Genomic DNA, 25,087 nt, shown 5'->3' with positions numbered 1-25,087 from the left:
TTTTTTTTTTTTTTTAATCATACAGGAGTTCTGAAAGCAGTTCCAGTCAAGCCATAGTGAAGTAGTGTTTGTGATTTTGGCCAAATTATTCTACCTTTCTGGTCTTAATATTCTTATCTGTAACAGGAATAGTTGGATTGGATGGACTTTTAAGTTTCATTTAACTTCTTCAATGCTTTTAATATCTTTTTTGCCATGAATAGAGAAAGGGAACAGTCTTCTTTATGTAGAAAGGTTGAAAAAGATTAAAGCATTTTCTAGGATAAATTTCAACAGTCAGTAATAGACTATGTATGCTTGAAAGGTGACTGATGAAAGTATACGGGGTAAAAAACCCAATGAGAAGAGTTTTTAATGGCACTCTAAGATGAATAATTAATAAAAAGGCAAAAGTATCAATTGGTTAGAAATAATAAGATGAACGAATATTCATAGAATATTTTCTATGTTACCAGGTCCAGAATTATCTCAGGTATTTTAAAATGGTTTTTGATTTCAGAATTGTTGCTTAGTGTTGTTGAAGATTTGCCTTTCTTTTTGGTTGAATTTTTGATGAATCAGAATGGAATATTTATATGTATAAATTTGTGGGGGCTTGACCAGAAAGCCCTCATCTGAAATGTAAGCAAAATAAAATCTTAACAGAGTAGTTATCAGTTGATCTGAAAGCATTATCAGTTGATCAGATACTGCAGTACTAAGTTTTGTTTTATTTTGCTTTTGAGAGAGAAGTTTAAAAGATTGAAGTCCAGAATTTTGAAGTAAAAATAGATGTTACAGCCAGATTCTTCCTGAATGTGTTTCGCTTTGAGTAAAACAAACATTTGCAAAACTGCTGAAGGCTTTGAGGTTACTATGAGGATAGTGTTAATAAATAACTGCCACAGTATACCAGTTGCTCTTAATGTGTTGGCTTTGAAAAACAAAAGAGCCAGTTTTTTTTTTTTTCTTTTACTGGCACAATGAGTTTATTCAAGAATAGCAGAGGAATTTCAGTTCAGTACAAGCAAACTGGTGACCCAACCATTGGCAGGTCCAGAGAATGGAGGCCAGGGACTTGCCTTTAGAGAAAAGGGAGGAAGCTGGAAGAGGTTGTTTTCTCTGGATTCTCATTGGTTGGGCTGTTGCTGGGCAAGGAAAAAGTCTTTCTTCATCCTGCTGGGGTGTGTGAAGTAAGCTGCTTCCTATTAGGGAATGCAAGGTATACTGTATTCCCTTTCAGGGCTTCCTCACTCTACTATAAATGAATTTTCTTTTATTTCTTTTCACAGGTGACTAGTGTTTTTAAATCTGTAAGGTTGTCAGACAAGGGATTTACTGAATGATATCCCTGCCTCCCCCAAAATTTCCAAATTGCTTAGTTCTGTTTACCTATTTTTTATTATTATTTATTTTGATGTAGAGAGAGAAGGCGCATCCGAGAGTGAGCGTGAGTGGGGGAGAGGCAGCAGGATGGGGAGAGAGAATCTTAAGCTCTCTGTGGAGCCCCATGGGGTGCTTGATCCCATGACCTTGAGATCATGACCTGAGCCGAAATCAAGAGTAGGTGCTTAACTGACTGAGCCATCTGGATGCCCCTTAAATTGCTTAGAAAGGCTCTTTGTCTTTTGAAAGACCCTAATCCAGTGGTTAGTATTTATTTTTCTCTTCTAGCATTGTAGTTATGGTTCTAGAATGAGATACAATATTTTTTCTAATTCTCTTTAACCTTTTCTTTATCATTTTTTAAATTATAATTGTACTTTACCAGGAGTATTCAGTGAGAAAGGAATTCAGGTTTTTAATTAAGTAAACTAATTTCTAGTAATATTTTCTAGTTTGACTTCTGTATTATAGCAAAAATTCTTATTAGAAAGTCAGTAAAAATATTATATGAATGTAAGGACTTTTAGAATTAAAGTAACTGGGGCTTGAGTTTATTTGTAGGATCTTCTAGAATTTTGAGCATTTGAATGCCTCTGGGAAAAAATATTTTTACTTCCTAAGAGTGGTTCTGGTAAGTAATAAGTTTTCCCCCTCAATCACAGTGAACATTCCAGCGTTTCATGAAATTTTATTTTATTCTAATTTCAACTTGGGAATGAAGCATGATATAGAAGAGAAATTTAAATACTATGCAATAGGAATTTATACATTTATAATCATAGTTGGAGATTATGTAAGTTGGTAATAATGGTTGATTATATGTATATTAATGTATTCCAGAAGTCATTTAAAAAGGTTTTTGGTAAATTTCAAATTAAAGGTAACGATGGTTACTGAATTTACCTAATTATATACAATGTATTTCTAATTCTTAAATACATAGCTTATCATTTAGTGTTATATTTGGTGTTTAATCTTAAAGAAATCGTGAAAATACATTACCTGTATCTTACCATACTCAAGACATTGTGTTTTACAGTTCTTTAAATTGTGACTATTAAGCACTTTTCTTTTCATGTTATTCCATTTCTACTATAATGATGTGAAATTACTGTTAATGCATTTAATGAGGTTGGATTTCGGTGACTATTAGAGAATGAAGAATGACAGTTAAAAAGAAAGTAACATAGAAGATAATGATTCCCTTATATGAAATTTTTAAATTTATTTTTATTTTTGTTTTTTTCAAAGATTTTATTTATTTATTCGACAGAGATAGAGACAGCCAGTGAGAGAGGGAACACAAGCAGGGGGAGTGGGAGAGGAAGAAGCAGGCTCATAGCGGAGGAGCCTGATGTGGGGCTCGATCCCAGAACGCCGGGATCACGCCCTGAGCCGAAGGCAGACGCTTAACCGCTGTGCCACCCAGGCGCCCCGAAATTTTTATTTTTTTATAGCAAATTGGTATAAATATCCTGATTTATATTCCTAAACTTTGGTGAGGCTTCTTTTTAAAAATTTTGAAGTTGAAGTTTTTTTTCATTTTTTTTTCCCCAATAGCTCTATTTCCTGAAACTTTCTAAGTTTTGGTATTATTGTTTATTAGAAGAAATTAAAAATAAAGGGACAATTATGATACAGCTGTTATTCTTTCATGATACAGTACCATTGGACTGTATTTAAAAACTTTCTTTTTGATAGCTACATCCATCTTAACAATGTTCATTTAGTATCTGTAGAACAATCCTTGTCTTGCTTATTTCATGTGTGTGTCTGATGTTGGACCAAATGATTGTGTGTCCATTGATGGCCTATTTTTCTAAAACCATGTAAGGAACATTGGTTTACATAGAAATATACTTAGTTTATTAACAAAGCTTAAGTTATCAGCTTAGATATATATGGAATTTAAATTTTTAGGGATCAGAATTAATTCACAAAATACATGGAAACTGTTGAATTTAAGCAGAAACCCTTATGCCTGGGGTGTAGCTGACAAATTATTGCTTTGTAAAATGAATTATGTGAATCACGGAAGCTTTAAACTTTTTTTTTTTATAGCCCTACCTGAACCCATCCTTCCATCCATCCAAAAAATTTACCCAGTAAGTGTTTCTTATAAATTATTATAATACATATTATGACAAGTATATGTGGAACTATATTATGCAGTATTAATGTGAATATAAAAGGTGTAATAGTTACCTTCTAAGTATATGATAACATTTTCTATATAGGCTGAGGAGTTGGCCACTAACATATTAAAAATATTTCATATACTTTTTTTTGAAGACTGTGGTATTATTTGGTTATTGGCAGACAGTCTGGTTATTTATATAAATGGTAGAATTTTTCACATGATGCTCATGATTATCACTAACAGCAATTAAATATACTCAATTGGTCAAGGCTCAGTTAGGCTCATTCTAGTTTTCTTCATGCTATTTTTAAATACAGTTTTATAGCATTTCTTTAGTTAGTAACTCAGAAATTTTCAGTATGTATACTTTGAAAGCAGCGGAAAAAATTAAGAATTTGAACAATTAGATAATCATTTTATCTTTCATTTGATTTTACCAAGTAATACACCAAAAGAAGTAACATTAGTATACTCTTTGTGTGTATAATATTAAGACTCCTGAAGTTAATTGGAAGCATTAATAAAGGGTGTTTACTAGGAAAAGTTTGGTATACTCAGTTTGAGTTGAGAAAAACCTAGGTAATATGCATATTCACAGTGTTTTATACTGTTGTTTCTTTTCCACCTTTTTGTGTTCTTTTTTCCAGAATTGTGTTTCCTTGTTTTATAGTCCTGCTGTTTCTGTTTTCCTTCATAGTCATTTTTATTCCTGGTTTTATTTGGGAATAATATTTAAACTATCCGTTTAGAATGTTTAACCTTCTGAAACTGTATAATTTTTAGCTGTTAGTTTTATAAAGTTACAAAAAGAGCTGTTTTATAAACTTACTAAATAGTCAAATTGGAAAATGTAATATCTAGCTCGAGTGATCAGTTTTCAAAGGACACACTTATTCTGTCTGTATCATACAAAATACAAATCTACCTGACCTGGAATCTAAATTAAATATAACTTAATCTTTGATAATTGAGAAGAACTGATGTTCTTGTTTTTGAACATGGGCTATTATTGTAATGCATACATGCAAGGTGCTGAATAATAAAAGTTTCACTGTAATAGAGTTTTGCTGTATGGGGGCTTCCCAGTTTGTGATGGGTGATCAGGTAAAGACACCATCTATAGGAATCTTTTGGAGTCTGGACATCTTATGTTCCTCATTTTGAAAACTAATTTCTGCTATTATGAAGAACTATTATAGTGAATTTATGCTTTCATAAACGTTATGGAAATGAAAGCATCAGAAAGTGTAGAAATAAAAGTAACTTGAACTTTTGGCCTTATCCTTGAATGATTTTCTCCCTGCAATAAAGTATTGATTCTTTAGCTTATCCTGAAAGGTTGAAGATGATGACTGGGTTTTTACTATTTCATTTTTTTGTCTCAACTTTTTTGTTAAGACCTAGGTTTCAGTATAGAAAGAACTGTATATTTTTTAGCATACAAAGCGTCTAATAGTTAAACTTATCCTTTAAAGAGTCTATTATTGTGTATGGAACACGCTTCTACAGAAATCTCACTTAAAACCTTCCTTGCATGAACTTTTTTTACTAATATAAAATACTAATGAAATCTCAGCGTAATGCACTATGCTGGAGAACAGAACAGACGTATTGCTTTTATCATAAGATACCCAGGTTCTTACTGGTATATTCTAGTTTGAAGAGCCTCATTTTTTTTTTTTTTACACTTCTGCTTCATGTTTCTCATTATCTAGCTTTCCCCCATGACAGAGTCCTGACTTCTCCTCACATACACCTTCTCATCCTGTACTCTCCATCCCTGTTTTGCTAATAATCTTATTTTTATACCTGTAACAGGGAAATAGATTTAATACTAGTCCAGCCCCAAGGCCTTAAAAAATACTTATGGCAAGACTTGCTAGATTTAAGAATGTCTTAATATGCTTTCAGGTGTGATTACATTATCATAAATATTTAAAGTACATTATCTTTACTATAAGGTTGATGCTTACATGGGTAAGGACTTACTATCCACTCTAAGAGGATTTTAAATTTTATCTGAAACCTGTAAGCTAATTGATCAGTAGAGCACTTTTGTCAGTGGTCCATCTAATGTAACAAATCAACTTATTACTACTACTAACTGTCACTTACTTGGTATCTCTTTTATGTCAGCACTCTATAAATTTTTATATATTATCTTTTTTTTTTTAAGTAATTTTATTTTAAAGATTTTATTTATTTATTTGACAAAGAGACAGCCAGTGAGAAGGTGAACACAAGCAGGGGGAGTGGGAGAGGAAGAAGCAGGCTCCCAGAGGATGAGCCTGACGTGGGGCTCGATCCCAGAACGCTGGGATCACGCCCTGAGCCAAAGGCAGACGCTTAACGACTGAGCCACCCAGGCGCCCCTTATATATTATCTTAATCCTAAACAAGTGTAGTATTATACTTAGTATAATTAGTATTATCCTTGGTTCAGAGATGAAGAAACTAAGTCTTAGGAAGGTTACGTTATTAATTCAAGCTGTATAGTCATAAATTATGGATCCAGAAACTGATATTTTTTCTGTTATTCTGTGCTGCCTAAGAAAGACAAAATGAAAGTAGCATTCACTTATATATTATTTCACCTAGTTTCTGTTGCTTTTTACAGTTTATTTGTGTATATCTGATTGTTCCTATACAGATATACCTTTCTTTAAGAACAACACGTATGACAAAATTTCAGCTTGTATAAATAAGTTTGAGAATGACTTAAAACTTTATAGTAACAAAAAAAAAACCTTTGTTATTTTACAAAGGAACAAGGTTCTTTTAAATTTTGAGCTTCTCTAATATAGTTAAGTAGAATTAAAAAGTAGGATAAAAACTTTGGAATAGAATAACATTTGTTCAGTGTATTATGCTTTTTAAAGTTATTTTCATATTTTCTCAAATTATAGTAATTATTTTAAAAGTGGGTATGGTATTTCATTTCTGTTAGGATACAAAATTAGGAAAGAAAGGGATGAAAGACTATAACCATATCTTTATCTTCAAAAGCTATATCATAATATAGCATTATTATTACTACTTAATTCTTATTGACTTAAGAAAGCTACATGAGTGATAGAGAGCAAATATTTACTATTGAGTTAAAGCAGTGAAGTTGAGAGAGTTTAAATATATAAACTTAGGTTAAGCTTATGAAGGGCTCTTTATTTTAATGTGAGCATATTATAAGATTTACCTAGATTTATTTAGGTGGAGATTTATGAGATAACTTATATTTGTTTCTTTCCCTAATGTTATCTTCATATTCCAGAAAGCCATCTTTATAGTTATGAGATTAGGAATTCTGAGAATGTAGAGTTCTGTGCAGTTATATATTGAAAATATATTAAATTTTACATATATAAATATGTATACACATATAGATATAGCAACTTTTTTCAGTTTTAAAATGAATATAATATGATGAAGGATTTTAGTTATGTAAAACAGGCTATAAATGAATACCTTTAAAAAGACAAATTTAAAAATTTTGGTGAAGTGTGTTTTAATGATAAAAAACATTCTTTTAAAGTTGATATTACTTACATTTTAAAAGTTATAAGGAAGTTAATTTTGAAATAAGACATTTTTCAGGAGGTAACCATACTGCATTGTTGTATTATACAGTTGTATGAATTACACAGTTACAATAATGATGCCTGGCATATACTAAATAATAAATATACAGGTAATACTATTGCTGCTATGCTTTACATACATAGTATCATTTAATCCTCATTACAGTTCTATGAGTACTGTTATTTTTCTTATAGATGAAGAAGCTGAACATTTGGAAACTAACTTGATTAAGTTCATATAGCTAATAGGTTTCAAAGCTAGACCTGACTCCCAAGCTCATGTTTTTGACTACTTCATTATAGTACTTCTGCTTTTTGATACTTATGTTGACTTTAAAACTTTAAAAGCTTTCAGAAAAAGCTTTCAAAAACTTTAAAAGCAAATATAATTTAAAGAATTTAATGATCAGTCTTTAACATGTTATTACCAGATCAATGGTAATCTGCATACAATTAAGAAAGCTTAGTAGAACTTTAGTTTATCATTTAGCTCTTTCTCTTTTCAGTCAGAACTCTGTTTAAGCTCTGTTATCAGTTATCTTTTTCTTTGAGACCTTCCTCAACATTTATATCCGGGGCCTAACAATTCATATTGTTAGAATAGTATGTAACTTAAATTTGTTTGCTTGGAGGTAGAAAATAGTCATCCTTCATTTAAGGCATGTATTTTTTTAAAAAAATATTTTATTTATGTATTTATTTACAGAGATTGTGCATATGCACGCACATGGGGGCAGGGCAGACAGAGAGGNAAAGAGAGAATCTCAGGTAGACTCCGAGCTGAGTGTGGAGCCCCATGCAGGGAGTCAGCTTCCTCTCTCTCTCCCTCTGCCTCTCATCCCACTCACCCACTCCCTCTCTCTAAAGTAAAATAAAATCTTAAAAAAAATAAGAAATTTATTGAGAGAGAGAGCGTGAGTGTGTATGCAAGCAGGGGGAGGGGCAGAGGAAGAGGGAGAGAGAGAGAATCTTGAATAGATTCTGTGCTGAGTGCAGAGCCTGACCTCACGACCCTGAGATCCTGACCTGAATGGAAATCAAGAGAAGGCTGCCCAACTTGAGCCACCCAGATGCCCCTAAGGCATGTATCTTTTTAAAGAACAGTTTATCAAGCGAAAGTTTAGCCAATCTAATTTATTCCAGAAAGTGGTTAATTGTCCAAATTTCAAACTTTGAAGGTTCAGAAAATAATGAAATTTGGCAAAAGATGTTTTTATCATTTTTGGTAGACAGTTGTATGAGCAAAAAAGTGAGACTTTGCAGTTGTTTTTCAAGGGGTTGCTCATTAAAATTTTTCTTAACTTGGCGTTGATTGAAGGAAGAAAAGGAAGATACGTATCTTGAAAAATGTTAGCATTTAAATATCAATTGGAAAATGTTTTCAGGATTAAGTCATTACAGATTTGGTTATTAGAGGCCCCAAATAAGATATAACCTTAAAAAGTAATAAAGATGTCTTCCCCACATTAAAAACAAAGAGCAGTAAGTGTCAGTAATCCCCACCTCAAATGCTTTAAGAAATAGATGTTACGTTGTATCAGTTAAATTGGGTTTCCATGGATTTAGGTTGTAATTGCTTTGGCTTTTGAATTGGTCTTTGTGTGTTTTCTAATATGTTAGCCTAAGTTTTGCCCACCCATATCCTATCCAAAATAATGTATATTATTCTTAAGTACATATGTAATAGGGAACTTCCTTTTTTAAAAAAAATCTTTGATGAAATTTTTCTTGAAACAGAGAATCTTTCTGTAATGTTAATGATGATCAAAAATGGGGATTTCTGATGGTTAAATGGAATTTCTGTTAACTCGTACCATCTTTTAGACCCCCCCTTTATTTTAAGTTTGGATTTCTCCTTCAGTTCTCCCCCAGTATGTAGTATGTATGACATGGCCCTTTAGTATATGACCGTGAAAAAGCATAGTGGCACTAAGAGGAGACTGATCAAATTGTTAGTTCAAAGTCATTCACCATTTTAGTAGAGTAGGTCTCACAACTCTTCAGTGTTAATCTACAATTGCCAGTCTTTTTCTTTAATTATTGAACAAAATAGAAATTTTAAAAGAGGTTTAAAATAGGTTTAGACTTAAGATAAGAAAATGACTGTTCTATTTTAGTATCAGTTAATAAATTGAATGCTTACTGTGATATGTTGTAGAAGTCAAAATTAGTAAGAAGCTTTCAGAGTGGAAGCTATTAAACAGTGACCCCCTCTTCCTTGTCATTTGAACTCAGGTTATACCTTTTTGTTAAATTAGCCAGAAAATAATACTGACATTTTACATTTTAAAATACTGTCCTAAGTCCAGTTTTACACTTAACAATTAAAAGACAAAGGGTGGTAGAGACAGTATGCCTGCTCTTCCTTCTGCTTCTACTCTTTATTATAGATTGAGACTTCTTTCCTAACTCCCCCTAGTCTTAGAGACAGTTTAGATTTCTACTTGTCTCATAATATAATACTAAATCTGCTAGAAGTGTAAGGGGAAGTCCGAAGTTTAGGAGTGTCAGCTTTTTGAACTGTGGTTGTGTTCTGAAAGAAAGGTAATTACTTCTTGGTAGTTAAAAATTATGGATAGAATTTTAGGTAATAGGACAGGGGAGGGAATTTTTTATTTTTTTGCTATTTTTCCTGAAGATTTTTAACTAGATGCACTATCCTATTTCTCTGTATTACAGTTTAGTTATTTGGGGAGCCTCTGTTTTTTAAAGTTGGATTACTAATTGAATTGATGTCTGTAAACCCAAGGTTGATTTGTTAGGTATTTGGGAACCTTAATAGCGGTCATCCCTTAACCAGTTGCCTTAAAAAGAAAAAAAAATCTATTATTGCTCTGATGGCAAAGGGGAATGTAGAAAACCTATCTTGGCAATTGTGCAAATTACCTTAAAAAGTGTTTTCTAACATTTGGATATGTATTACTTGAGAATCTCTGTAGTTCATTTAGTATGTTTTAGAGCCAGAACTTGCTGCTAATAGAGGAAGGATCAGATATGAAAATGAATGGCATAGTTTATGCAAGAAAGAATAAGTACCCATTAGTATTCTTTCTGATAAGTGTGTTGTTTGTGTGTGGATTACAAGCAAATAATACCTTCCTTTATGAATACTGTGGTAAAGTTTGCTGAATATTGCTTGTTGCTTAGTTTCTTGTCTTTTCCCTGCCCTCTCTGTCTTTTCAAGTTCAATTCATGTTGAGTGTCTGTCTTCTCTTCCCATTAAGATATAAAATACAAAAATAAAATAAAACAAAATTTAAAAAATCTTAAAATTGGTGTAACTACTATTCATATATGAGTTACTTTTATGGCCTCTAAGAGAAGTTTTACGTGGCAGTTAGAAAATGCTCTTACCTTGTGCTTGATAATAACCTTTATAAAGTACACCTGCTCCTTGTAGAGGCACTTAAGAAGGAGGAACATTTATAAAGAAATCTATATGTTATTTGATGAAATCTTGGTATGTACAGTGAGGATTTATTTATGAGTTAAAAAATCTCTTACTACTGTAGGGATCCACTTGGTTAAATGAGTGATATATCTCAGCCAGGGTTTAGAATGTCTTAGTTTTTTAGGTACTTTCTGGCATACTGCAAACACCGGTGAAATCTTTAGTGGAAGAAAATCTTCGAATTTCCAAACTGCCAACATAAAGAAGAGTTCTTCTCTCTTCTTCAGAGAGCATTAGATCAGGATTTGTGAAGTTTTTAGTTTCTGTTTTAAATGGCTTTATATTTCCCCATTTTTCTTTCTGACAGGAATCTTTTAGTCCTGCTATACAGCTGCACCTTGTACATCAAGCTCCATGTAATGTTCCTCCTTACCTCTCGAAGAATGAATCAAACCTTGGGGACCTCTTACTGGGCTTTCTTAAATATTATGCTACAGAATTTGAGTAAGTGAAACATTAGATTATGTTTTATTCATTTACATATGTGAATGCTACACTTTTGGTCAGAAGCTGTGTTTGTTCATTTCAGTGCTCCAAACTTGTCCAGAAATGTGTAATTTATAAAATTTATATCTAATGATTAATTATTAGAAACTAAATTGATTTTATATTCCTATCTAGTGAAAAATGATAGTTCAGTAAGCCCAGTTTTAGTTGATTTGAGTAGTGATCCTGCCTTATGTTTAGCTCCCTCTTTTCATAGCAGGGCCTGGATAAATGTTTATGTTGGCCCTGTAGAGGTGCTGTATAGTTTGAAACATCTGTTTTTGGGAAGTTAAGATTTATAGTAAAAAACACAGCTAAGACAAACTTGGGAAAAGATCTGCTTGATATCTGAATAGTTGTGTTAGTATATAAAAATCAAGGAATACTCTTTCCTTTTTTTGCCCTTTCTTCTGAGGGTAACATGTAAACATGGAACACTATACAGTGTATATAATTAGACTGGACTTAATTGAACGTTCCTAAGGGAGTCCTAGAAGTCCAGATAGAGTGGGGTTAGGAATTGCAGCTCAAAAAAGCTTGAAATGTGGGGAAGAGAAAGGACTTAGCAGTTTTGTGAAGTTAAAGGAGGGGGATACATTAACCACAGGGTACCATTTTGAAAAGATTGGAGAGAGGAGTAATAATAGCATTTGTTATAAATTGTTATTACGAGCTGGGAAAAACTGTTCCCAACAGATTATGTATATCTTCTTATTTACATAGTAGCCATATGATGCGATATTATATCATGCCCATTTTACCAGTGAAGCACATATACAGAGAGGTGAAGAAACTTGCCCCAAATCACACAGCTAGTCAGGGGGAGTATTTCTGATAGTTTTGACTGCAAAATTCATACTCTTAACTATGGTACTTTACTGCAGTGTTGGTATTGCCTTATTTGCTATGGTGTAGTAGCTCTAAAGAAATTTGACTCATAGATGATTTGAAACATAGGGCATGAAAGAAGTACTGTTACTTAAATTCCTCAAAGCAAAGCTTTCACCAGACTGTGTCTGTTTTGTTTCCAGTTGTATCTCCATTACCTAGCCCAGTGCTAGAGAGTGGGTACTTGAAAAATTCTTGCTATAAATAAATAATTTTGAAGCAGAGGGTAAGGTTATAGACATGTTGCAAAGATCCTTAAGATGGCTTAAAAGTTACTGAATCAGGTTAAGAAAAAAAGCAGGAAAAGGGCTGGTGGAAAGTAGTTCAATAAGAATGAAGTTATAATAATCATCGTTAAAGATGACTAGGACCAGAGTGTAAGTCCAGACAACAAGGATAGAAAGGAAGGAGCCTTCATTTATAAGATGAGAAAAGATTTAAGATTATAAGACACTGTAAAAGTTATTCTAGAGTCAGGATTTGTAAGATGCTGCAGTAACAATAGCTGATGTTTCGTGAGTATTTACTTAGTGTCCTGTAGTACGCTGAGTGATTCTTGTGTATTATCTCATTTAAGCCTCATAGTAACTGCTTGTGAGGCCTAGGGAATTTGTGTACTTGAAACTTGCCCATGGCAGTACAGCTAGATAATGAGAGAATTGGGATTCAGTCTCAGGTCTGACTCCAAAACCACATTCTCAATTGTTAGAATATATTGACATTGTCTTTTCTATCGTAAATTAGGGAAGTTTGCAGAGAGGGAAAAGGATTCATAGAAAAAAGGTATATTTCTACCATGTATAGTTTAGGATTAGAGCATCTAGATACCAGTGCCTTGAAAGTCAGCTGCTTTGTTGGACTGAAACAAAATGGTAGATGAACAGGTTTGTTTATTAGTTTAGTATTAACAGCAACTAGCTGGTTGTGCCAGTTGATACTGGCTAGGATGCTGAGACTTCAAAAGAGGTTTTGAGCTTTTGGATGCATTTGTTTTCACTATGATACACGATCTAGGAGACATCTTCACCTTTTCTTTCATCATACAGTGCATTTGTCAAGTGTATTGTTTCATTCCAGTTATTTTCAGAAATTCGACTGTAGGGAGCACTGCCAAGAAAGTAGTCATGGGGGGCGCCTCGGTAGCGCAGTCATTAAGCGTCTGCCTTCGGCTCAGGGCTTGATCCCGGCATTCCGGGATCGAGTCCCACATCGGGCTTCTCCGCTGGGAGCCTGCTTCTTTCTCTCCAACTCCCCTGCTGTGTTCCCTCTCTCGCTGGCTGTCTCTCTGTCACATAAATAAATAAAATCTTTAAAAAAAAAAAAAAGATTGTAGTCATGGCAATGAACTAGGTGCTGTGCAAAGGAATTCTAGCAGCTGTTAGAATTTTTTTTTTCTTTAAAGATTTTATTTATTTATTCGACAGATATAGAGACAGCCAGCGAGAGAGGGAACACAAGCAGGGGGAGTGGGAGAGGAAGAAGCAGGCTCATAGCAGAAGAGCCCGATGCGGGGCTCGATCCCATAATGCCGGGATCACGCCCTGAGCCGAAGGCAGACACCCAACCGCTGTGCCACCCAGGCGCCCCCTGTTAGAAATGTTTTTAAGGATTTTTCTTCTGAACTTTGAGACATTCAATTAGAAAATTCTCTTTACTCGAAGACAGAATTAAGTGCCTGTTAAGGGATGCTTGAGTATGTGGTATAAATGTTGCAGGAATTTTGTATGGCCATTTAAAAATTACTAAGATTTTCTTATCTACTTCACTCACATGAGGCTTTCTCCTAAACCTTGCTGCTCAAATTTCTCAAATGAAGCCAGGCTTCTAGAACTGTACTTGGGAGCAGGGAACTGATAAACAAAAAAAAAGCATCAGGTTGCTCAGAGAAACTAGGAAAAAATAAAGTCAGAATGTAATCATTTTGTATTTTAACAAAACAAAAAAAATTAAATTTTAAATAATCTTACACTAGGTACTAGAGATTCTAGGAAACTTAAAAGGTTACCTATTTTGTAATCCTGTTTATTCCGTGGATGCCTAATCACATGCCATTACTGCTAGTCATATCCCTTGTGTTAAAAATGCATGCCTGCATACTTAAATACATTTTTTAAAGAAATTACAAAGGCCCAATTTTTCTGACTGTCTCCTTTCTTACTCTGATTTTTTTCCCTCTCATTTAATCAATAGATCATTGAGTGCCTACTATATATCAAGCTATTTTTGTGTGCACTGGGGATATGGCAATTAACAAAACAGGCAGAAGTGTTTGTCTTCATGGAGCTTACATTGTAGTATGTAGTACGGAGAGATAGGCATTAAACAAACAAATTGTATATACATGAGGTTAGGGATAAGAAGGAACTAATTTATAGTCTGTAAAAGAAGGATCATTGAGATAGGAGGAAAACCAATAGAATGTGTTGTCTTAGAATCCAAAGGGGGAAAAAATGTTTCAAGGGGGAAGGAGTGATTATCTGTGTCACATTTTTTGATGGATCAAGTATAAGATAAGAACTAAAAGCTGACCATTGCAACATTGGTCCATGTGGAGGCCACTGGACCTTTGTCAGGAACAGTTTCTATGGAAAAATAGGGATAAAAAGCTTCATTGGTATGGGCTCAAGAGCTAATAGGGACGAGTTAAATACAGATAGGAGAGTGTATAGACAGATACTAGTAATATGTAGACTTTATATACTTGTAAAGGGGAGCAGAAAAAATGGAGTAGAAATTGGAGAGTTAAGTGGGGTTGAGTCTTTGTTTTTAGAAAGGAGAAATAACCTATCTTGATGGCAAAATTGATGATACCAGAAAAAGATAGTAAATTGTTGAATAGTACGCTTCTCTGAATCAAGAAAGGTTGGAATCTAGAGCACAAGTGGGATAGGAGCACATATGATGCATTAATAATAATAAGAAAAAGTGGAGTATATGGATTCAAAGGAATGCCAGTGAGTTGATGTGGTGAGAGGTAATGGAAATTATCTTTTGGTTGCTTTAGTTTTTTTAGTGAAATGAAGCATGGCCATCACCTGGCAATCATTGTGAGGGAGGAAATTTGAAAAATGAGGGAAAGTATGAATTGTCCTGTAGGAGAGTAAAGGAGTGAATTAACTGTGGAAATACAGTATGTTTGGTGGGTAGTAGCATTTAGGATCCTTTTAAGCTGAGTCATCATGAATTTAAAGTGAATTTAAAGTTATCATGAATTTAAAGGTCACAATGGTTGCATATTTTTCTCCAGCCACATTGAGCTGCAGGGGAAAGGATTGACGTAGACAAAGATTTAATTATGGTTGTATATCAACCAAGTTGAGTGCAGCAAGAAGGGTAAGAGAGTTGGGGGAGGGGAATGCAAGCGTGAAAGAGCATCTACTGACCGAATGTATTAAATTCAGTCCTGAAAACGTGGGCGCAGGGATGCATGTAGGACATCCAGGTCGCAGTTTCCAATTGTTAGTTGCAACAATTATCTTAGAGCTTAGTAGCAACGTAGAGCTGGAGAAAAGGATTTGGGAAAGAAACATCAAACTGTTAAAGCTTGGAAGGGGTACCGTTGCATTAGGAGAGGATTGAAAGAGGCAAAGCCCTGATGGACACCAGCATGTAAGGGGTCAGGTAGAAAAAAGGGTCAGGCAGAAGAACAAAACAAAAAACTCTGGGATTAGAGCAGAATTTTCTGTTTGCTTATGAGGTTTGAAATCCCTGACATTTTCTGTTTGCTTCCCAGCCCTTAATAATAAAACGAAACTGTATATATTTGTTCACTTAATTTGACTAGTCTTGTATAATATATAGCCACATAGTTCAGACCCATAATTTTGACTTTTTTTGTTGGATTTAAATTTTTATTTGTAATGTTCCAATGTAAGCATAGTATTTATTTCAAAACAGTCACAAAATACTTAGTCACAAGAAGAATGGCTAGAAGACAGTTAATAGATCAGTAGCAGGGCATTATCATTACTGAAGAAAAGAAGCAAACATCTTACCAATGTAGAGTTGGTAAGCCCAGTTTTACATTCAAAAGGTTATCATATATTATCAAATCTATTTTAGATTAAATTAAGCTCAGTATTAGCTCTTTGTTTTTTTCTGATACATTCCTCTTCTATAGACTGTATCTTATTTTAATTATTTTAATTATTGAGTGACAATAACAGATTTTTACATGGCAAACAAATTATGGTAGAAAAATATGGTATAAGTCCCCTTAATTTGGGGCCTATCTGTTTTAAAGAAATATTTAGGGAAAATGTTTCTAAATTGTCATTGTAATTTTACATTTAAATTCAACTCTAAGAGGAAAAATAGTATATAAATTATATATATCAGGTTTTATGATTTCAAATATTTAGTAATTTAGGAATATTTAAAAGTACTTTGAAAATGCAATAGATTGAGTCAGTCCTGAAGAAGAGTGATTTAAATTTTTTTTTTTCTCTGTGAAGTACTTCAGGTGATACAGTCACTTAAATAACTGCATTATTTGGGTTGATTATAGGTTGAAGCTTAAATGATACCTGGTCAGGGATGATAAAGTGAATATTGGTATGTCACATATATTTCTGTGACCCAGTTTAGAACCAGGTATTGGCATGTAATGTAAATTCAGGATTGGATTTCATACAGGTATGGTGGTGAGGAGGAAATCCTGTGATTTAAGAAAGTAAAAATTGTAATTTAATAGCAGGGTACAGTATTTCAAGATTTTAAACTTGTCTGAAAGAAAAAAAGTCTATCCTTTTTTAACATAATGTTTCCAATTTTAATTTTATTGCAGATTCAACTGTCCTAGAAGTTCAGTGAGAAACAAGTAGTCTCAGGAGAAAAGTTCATTTCCTTAGTGAAATATATCTTAAGTGGTATAAAGTAAAGTAGCACAAAGTATAATTCTACTGTGATCATGTTTGGGTTCAGGCATGTGGTTATATAACTCTCCCCTTAACATTGTTATTTTATTGTTATTAGTTACTTATTAATTTATTTAAGTAATCTCTACACCCAGTGTGGGGCCTGAACTCACAACCCCAGCGTCAAGAGTTGCATGTTCTACCTATTGACTGAGCCGGCCAGGCACCCCTAGGTTGTTATTTTAAAAAAAGTTTGGAAACACATTTGGACCAACAGAGCAGCGTACTTCTTTTCTCTTTGGAGTTCATACTAAGGGAGCTGCTGTACGTGAAATATCTAAAACATGTTACTGTAATTAATACTGTTTCTCATTGATAACCCACTTAGTTTTTATAAAGCATAAATTCTGATATGTATTCTTAAAGAACTTAAAGTTGTCTTTGTAAAGTATTTCTATATTGTACTCCTCATAAGAAAAAATAGAAAATCATACTTTGAGGGGATCCTTTTTAATTATCAAACTTCACAAGATGCAATTTTTTTTGCATATTTAACATAGATTAATCCATTTTCCAGAAACAAATGCCATATTGGACCCTCAATTATATTCTTAGGGATTCTTTTATCTGATAAATAAGGGAAGGGTAGGATAAGTGTTGGAGTTGGAAGGTCCCAAACCTTGGTCTTTCTATTCTTAATGAAATGGTGGGCAAAGCTAAATATGGCTGAAAAAAGATATATCAACTATTTCCCAGACGCATTTGTCTCTTTCATACAAGCTGAATGGTCATACATTTTAGTGTTCCTTGAGAAAAAGAAAACTGTACCTGTGCAGACCTACTATAATTGTAAAGAAATTTTTAAAAAACAGAGTGTAAGGTTAGTACATACTAAAGACTGAACAATTTACCTTCAGACATGCTGATAAAAAATTGTCTTACTTGAATATAACTTTACTGTTAATAGCTACATCTCCTATATAGCAATAACAGTATGTTTTCATAGAGTATTCGTTTTTCATGAAAGAGCATCTACTGGCTTCTCTTGGATAATTGTAAAATTTTCTCCCAAATCATACAAGTGAACATGCAGTAAACAAAAATTATTTAATGATAGCAGAAAACAACACAAGATTGCATCTCAAGAAATAAAAAATCCTTACTGAGGTGCTAACAGTGAACATAATTTTGATGTTTTTTGCTTGCTTACACTTTCTTATTTTTCATATTACTTCATTTATTCAATAAGTATGTATTGAACGCCTACTTTATACTAAGAAACTATTTGAACAGTGAAAAAAATACATAAATCCGTATCTTGGCGTTTTCATTCTGCTTGGGCGAGACATAGAATAAACAACATACAAAATAAGCAAATTGTTAGAATATAAGTGCTGTGGAGAAAAAAGGAGAAGGGGAAATAGGGATTGTGGTGCTGAGGGTCAAGGCAAGTTTCAGTATTCTGTGAGAAAATTAGAATGGGACTTAGCATTATATAACAAATACAATAAAAAGGAAAATTAAAAAAATAGTTAACACAATTATGTTTTTCTTCTTGTAGCTGGAACAGTCAAATGATTTCAGTTCGTGAAGCCAAAGCCATTCCCAGGCCTGATGGTATTGAATGGAGAAATAAATACATCTGTGTAGAAGGTAGATTTTCCCATAACTACTTATTTACCACCCGGTTATCACCATGGTACTAAGAGAATTACTTGAATAATTCCAGTTTGTATTTCAGTTAAAAGTAATACATTTATGTTCTGGCTTACAAGTCTTTAGTTGTAAAATTTTCTTCTTTTTTTCTTCCTTTTTTTATTTAAATTCCAGTTAAAATACAGTGTAATATTAGTTTCAGGTGTGTAGAAGTCAGTGATTCAGCACTTCCATACAACACCTGGTGCTCATCAGAAGTGCCCTCCTTAATCCCCATCACCTATTTCACCCATCCTTCCACCCACCTCCCCTCTGGTGACCATCAGTTTGTTCTCTGTAGTTAGCAGTCTGTTTCTTGGTTGGCCTCTCTGTTTTTTTCCTCTCTGTGTTCGTTTATTTTGTTTCTTAATTTCCACATAGGAGTAAAATCATACGGTATTTGTGTCTCTCTGACTAACTCCACTTAGCATAATACTCTCTAGCTCCATCCACATTGTTGCAAATAGCAAGATTTCATTTTTTTTATGGCTGAGTATTTTCATTAAATTTTTAAAAATAATTTAATTCTTTAGCTGTAAAAAAATAATAAATATGAATTTAGGCATTTAATCTTCTTGTTCATAATATTTGAGCAGTCTTTACATATCCCTCCTTGTAGTTGATTGAACCTCAATTTCATGACTTAAGGTTGAAGAAAATACTATCTTTATGTGATGATTCTTACATTGAGATAAAATGATTTCTTTTAAAATTAAAATATTGATACTTAATGCACAAGCTAGATTTTTATGAATAGAAATTTATTTTACTTTAAAAATTAAATGCCCTGAAGATAATCTGTTCTCTAAAATTAATGTACGTGTAGTTGATTATTTCTTTGAGTTGGAGGGAGATTGACTTCAAGAAGCAAAACTTTTTGCAAGTTGGTACAACCACTCTGGAAAACAGTGTGGAGGTCCCTTAAAAAGTTAAAAATTGAGCTACCCTATGATCCAGCCATTGCACTACTGGGTGTTTACCCCAAAGATACAGACATAGTAAAGAGAAGGGCCATATGCACCCCAATGTTCATAGCAGCAATGTCCACAATAGCTAAATCGTAGAAGGAGCCGAGATGCCCTTCAACAGATGACTGGATTAAGAAGTTGTGGTCCATATATACAATGGAATATTACTCAGCTATCAAAAAGAACGAGTTCTCAACATTTGCTACAACATGGATGGCACTGGAGGAGATAATGCTAAGTGAAATAAGTCAAGCAGAGAAAGACAACTATCATATGATTTCTCTCATCTATGGAACATAAGAACTAGGATGATCGGTAGGGGAAGAAAGGGATAAAGAAAGGGGGGGTAATCAGAAGGGGGAATGAAACATGAGAGACTATGGACTATGAGAAACAAACTGAGGGCCTCAGAGGGGAGGGAGGTGGGGGAATGGGATAGACGGGTGATGGGTAGTAAGGAGGGCACGTATTGCATGGTGCACTGGGTGTTATACACAACTAATGAATCATCGAGCCTTACATCGGAAACCGGGGATGTACTGTATGGTGACTAACATAATATAATAAAAAATCATTAAAAAAAAAAAAAGAAGCAAAACTTTTCTCAAAGATGCTAAATTGAAGACTTTTGTAAACTTTGAGGTTAAAAAAGAATAAAGTGTAAAGTTCAGTGTTTGTAGGAAAACATCAAATTTAGAATATTTTAATCTTGGATTATATGCAACATTTTAAGAGCTTGTGAATATGAAATTAAATTTCCTGCTTTGGTGGTTGGTTAAATTGCACAGTGGGTGTATATTATTTATTTACTTGTGTTCTTTTGAATATTAAATACTTGTGCTGTGTGTGATGTGATCCAATAGCTTGGCATATGGCATTATGCTATTAAAAAACACAGGCATATCTTAGTTTATTGTGGGTTCAGTTCCAGACCACTGTAATAAAGCAAATAATGCAATAAAGCGAGTCAAATGAATTTTTTTGGTTTCCCAGTGCATGTGAAAGTTATGTTTACCCTATGTTGTAGTCTGTTAAATACACAATAGCATTATATCTAAAAGAATAAAGTATTTATCTTAATTTAAGAAGACTGTTGCTAAAAAATGCTACCCATCATCTACGCTACCCATCATCTGTGTTTTCAACAAGTTGTAATCTTTTGGCTGATGGAGGGTCTTGCCTTGATGTTGATGGCTGCTGACTGATCAGGGTGATGGTGCTGAAGGTTGAGGTGGCTCTGGCAATTTCTTAAAATGAGACAGCAGTGAAGTCTGCTGCATCGATTCTTCCTTTCACAAATGATTTCTCTGTAGCATGTGAGAGCATTTTACCCATAGAACATCTTTCAAAATTGGAGTCAATTCTCTCAAACCCTGCCCCTCCTTTATCAACTAAGTTTATGTAATATTTTTAGTCCTTTGAATCCTTTGTTGTCTTTTCAGTATTGTCACCAGGAGTAGATTCTGTCTCAGGAAACCACTTTTTTTGCTCATCTACAAGAAGCAGGTCCTATCCACTCAAGTTTTATCATGAGATGGTAGCAATTCAGCCACATCTTCAAGTTTCACTTCTAATTCTAGTTCTCTTGCTGTTTCCACCACCTCTGCAGTTACTTCTCCACTGATGTCTTGAACCCCTCAAAGTCATCCATTAGGGTTGGAATCAGCTTCTTCCAAAGTCCTGTTAATGCTGATGTTTTGACCTCTTCCAGTGAATCACAAATGTCCTTAATGGCATCTAGAATGGTGAATCCTTTCTAGAAGGTTTTCAGTGGCCTTTGCCCAGATCCATAAGGAAATCACTACCTATGGCAGTTATAGCCTTACAAAATATATTTCTTAAGTAATGAGACTTGAAAGTTGCTCCTTGATCCTTGGGCTGCAGAATGGATATTGTGTTAGCAGGCATGAAAACAACAATCTCATTGTATATCTCCATCAGGGCTCTTGGATGACCAAGTATATTGTCAAGGAGCAGTCATATTTTGAAAGGAATTTTTTTTTCTGAATAGTAGGTCTTAAAAGTGGGCTTAAAATAATATATTGTAAACAGATGTGCTCTGTCATCCAGGCTTTGTTGTTCCATTTATGGAGCACAGGCATAGTAGATACAGCATAATTCTTAAGGGCCCTAGGATTTTCAGAATGGTAAATGAATTTGACTTCAACTTAAAGTCATCAGCTGCATTAGCCCCTAATAAGAGAGTGATCTTGTCCTTTGAAACTTTGAAGCCAGGCCTTGACTTCTCTCTAGTTATGAAAATCCTGGATGGCATCTTTTTCTAATATAAGACTGTTTCATTTACATGGAAAATCTGTTGGCTAATGTAGCCACCTTCGGGAATTATCTTAGCTAGATCTTCTGAGTAAATTTCTACAGCTTCTACATCAGCACTTGCTGCTTCACCTTGTACTTTCATGTTATGGAGATGACTTCTCTCCTTAAGCCTCATAAACCAACCTCTGCTAGCTTCAGACTTCTCTTCTGCAGCTTCCTCACCTCTCTCAGCCTTCATAGAATTGAAGAGAGTTAGGGCCTTACTCTAAATAGGTTTTGGCTTAAGGGAGTGTTGTGTCCACTTGGTCTTCTGTCCAGACCACTGAAACTTTTCCTTTGCATGTACAACTTGGCTAACTTGTCCAAGAGGCCTAGCTTTTGGTCTGTCTTGGTGTTCAACATGCCTTCTTCACCAAGCTTAATCATTTCTAGCTTTTGATTTAAAGTGAAAGATATGCAGCTCTTCCTTTTACTTCACTTGGATATGTCAAGGCTATTGTGGGGTTATTAATTGGCCTAATTTCAATATTGATGTGTCTCAGGGAAAATAGCGAGGCCTGAGGAGAGGGAGGTGGGGCAGTGGCCACTGGGTGGAGCAGTCAGAACACATACAACGTTTCTCAAGTTTGCCATCCTGTGTGGGTGTGGTCCTGGTGCCCACGAACAATTACAATAATCACAGCGTCAAAGCCGGCTTATCACAGATCACTGTTAACAGATACAGTAATGATGAAAAGTTTGAAATATTATGAGAATTACCAAAATATGATAGAGACAACAAAGTGAGCAAATGCTGTTGTAAAAATGGCACCGCTAGACTTGCTCAACACAGGGTTGCCATAGACCTTCAATTTGTAAAATGCATAGTATCTGTGAAGTTCAATAAAGTGAAGTGTAGTAAAACAGAGTGTGCCTATACTGTGACAATAAAGTCCTTTTGAAAATAGCCTTCTTAAGCAATCAAAAAATGTATATACAAAAGGAGTTTTTTAAAATTATGGGTCTGCTTAGATTATGTGATAAATCTAGAGTTAACCTCTTCATCAGATTTCCTATTCTTCCACACTTTTTCCAGGTCTTTCCCCTAAATTGCATTTCTTCCTTCTAGCAACTTCATTTTCTTTCTCTCTCGTCAAATTCTCTTTCAGCTTTAGAGCATACATAACTCTTCTCATCCTTGAAAAATACTCTTGATTCTACTGGCTCTTGTAAGTCCTTTTTTTCCCCTCTTTCACCATGCCGAAATTCCTTTTTTTATTTTTTAAGTAGGCTCCACGCCCAACGTGGAGCCCAGTGTAGGGCTTGAACTCACGACCCTGAGATCAAGACCTGAGGTGAGATCAAGAATCAGGTGCTTAACTGACAGAGCCACCTAGGCGCCCCCAGTGCCAAGATTCTTAAACTCTAGTAATTTTTACCTACTCTTGGCATTATTTCAGCTATCTCATCTCGTTTTAATGCCTTTAGTTATCTTTCTTTTCTCACTAGCATCCTCAGTTTCTTTGTCTTCTCATACAGGTTCCTTATGTCTATATATGGACTCTTCTCTCCTACCTTGTGGGTGAAGGGTTAGTGGGGTGAGGGTGAAGACGTGGAAGGTAGTGTTGGAGACACACACATAAAAAACTTTTCCTTTGTTTTTTTCCTGTCTTCTGTACTTGCTCTCCTGTTTCTCTCTCTCCTTCACTGTCAAATTTCTCCTACAAGTTACTGTACTCATTGTATCTTTTTCTAAACCACCTACTCACACCATAACTCTGCACTGTTTTCTATCCTCATGAGTATTAAACCTCTGCTTACAAAAGTAGTGACCTTTCTCCTGCTGGACAAATCCGAGATCTTTCAAATTAAAATTAAATTTAAAATTACCTTTCTGTGGTATTTGACATTGACCACCTTTTTTGTGTATAGTGTTTTATTCTTTTTGATAATTCTTTTTTTTTTTTTTAAAGATTTTATTTATTTATTCGACAGAGATAGAGACAGCCAGCAAGAGAGGGAACACAAGCAGGGGGAGTGGGAGAGGAAGAAGCAGGCTCATAGCGGAGGAGCCTGATGTGGGGCTCGATCCCATAACGCCAGGATCACGCCCTGAGCCGAAGGCAGACACCCAACCGCTGTGCCACCCAGGCGCCCCTGATAATTCTTTTTTCTTTAACTTATTTTTGTTTCCCTTAGGGTAGGGATAGGTCCTTGACCCTCTGTGATTCTAAAGAAGTCTTACTCTTGTGATTTAGACTTGACATACCTATGCTGATGACTTTGTTTTTAGTTACCCTCTCACTCGAATTCTATCTACCTTATTAAACAGTTCATAATAAAACTATTTTTATATGCCTATATCTAATAAGAGATTAGGCTTCACAATATGCAATTGCTATTTTGGTTAAAAACTGTCATCAAATATTGGCAGTTTCATATAGTTCAATCTAATATAAAAACTTAAGTTCTAATTTTAATAATTTCTTGTTTATATGTATGTTTAATATTGCAGAACCTTTTGATGGAACAAATACAGCCAGAGCTGTGCATGAGAAGCAGAAATTTGACATGATCAAGGATCAATTTTTAAAGGTAAATAATGTATCAGATTAACTCTAGAAACGTTAGTGGAACAGTATGCGTTGAAAATGAAAAAATATATGTAATACGACAGAATAGCCCTGATTCCTGTTTTATGAAGTCATTAATGTGGCATAATAGGGAATTTATTACCTGATAGACAGACATACTTTTCTTCAGAGAAATCTGTTTTCGTTCACATGGCTTTTACTTTGATGGAAGTAAGCATTTCCTTAGTGAGCCAATTAAGCTCTCAGATTGAGTGAGTAAAACCTAACAGACTCATTTCTCCTTAAAATTTAAAGGAACTTAGTGTAGCTTTAGAAGAAAGCTGATGTTTGTTCCATGATTTTTCTTCTGCATACCCCACCGTAACAGTGAACTTGAGCACCTTTTTATCTTTGTTTATATTTTGAGAAATTAAAAAAATCAGTGTGTTTGTATACACACGCATTTTGTATATATAAACTTCAGCCGCATGTGTATAAACTGTTTTTTATTATTTAGCTCTTTAGTTCACAGTATGAATTGATTCATCAGTGATTTTGTTAGGTGTGGTTTCTTTCTTCAAGGAGTTCCACAGTACAGTGTAGAAACACATTGATGGAAATATATACTATGAGACATATAGGAGAGAATGCTTCATTGAAAAAAAAGATCAGCAAACTGTGAAGGTCATTTCAGAGGAATACTTTCTCATTAGACATACAGTGGACTTTATTTTGATGATAATTAAAAATGCAAGTGTATCATATTACAAGCTGTCCTTCCACATTAGGCCCTCTCAGTTTGCCAGCCAGATTAGAAAATTTTAAATTAATGGA

At 34.3% G+C, this 25,087-nt stretch overlaps 1 protein-coding gene across 4 annotated transcripts in view; it reads left to right on the top strand.

Moving 5' to 3' along the window:
- TENT2 (terminal nucleotidyltransferase 2) overlaps nt 1–25,087 on the top strand; it is a 66,368-nt gene that overhangs the window by 39,078 nt on the left and 2,203 nt on the right. For all 4 annotated transcript variants that reach the window (XM_008711026.2, XM_008711023.2, XM_008711025.2 and 1 more), the window contains 4 exons: nt 3,427–3,470; nt 10,839–10,975; nt 18,323–18,414; nt 24,196–24,275. In XM_008711026.2, the coding sequence (XP_008709248.1) occupies nt 3,427–3,470; nt 10,839–10,975; nt 18,323–18,414; nt 24,196–24,275 (353 nt within the window). The remainder of the gene's footprint in view (nt 1–3,426; nt 3,471–10,838; nt 10,976–18,322; nt 18,415–24,195; nt 24,276–25,087) is intronic.

The sequence above is a fragment of the Ursus maritimus genome, unplaced genomic scaffold, assembly GCF_017311325.1.
Source record: "Ursus maritimus isolate PB19 unplaced genomic scaffold, ASM1731132v1 scaffold_5, whole genome shotgun sequence".
In the NCBI taxonomy this organism is placed as follows: domain Eukaryota; kingdom Metazoa; phylum Chordata; class Mammalia; order Carnivora; family Ursidae; genus Ursus; species Ursus maritimus.
This window is presented reverse-complemented; position numbering and strand designations above follow the sequence as displayed.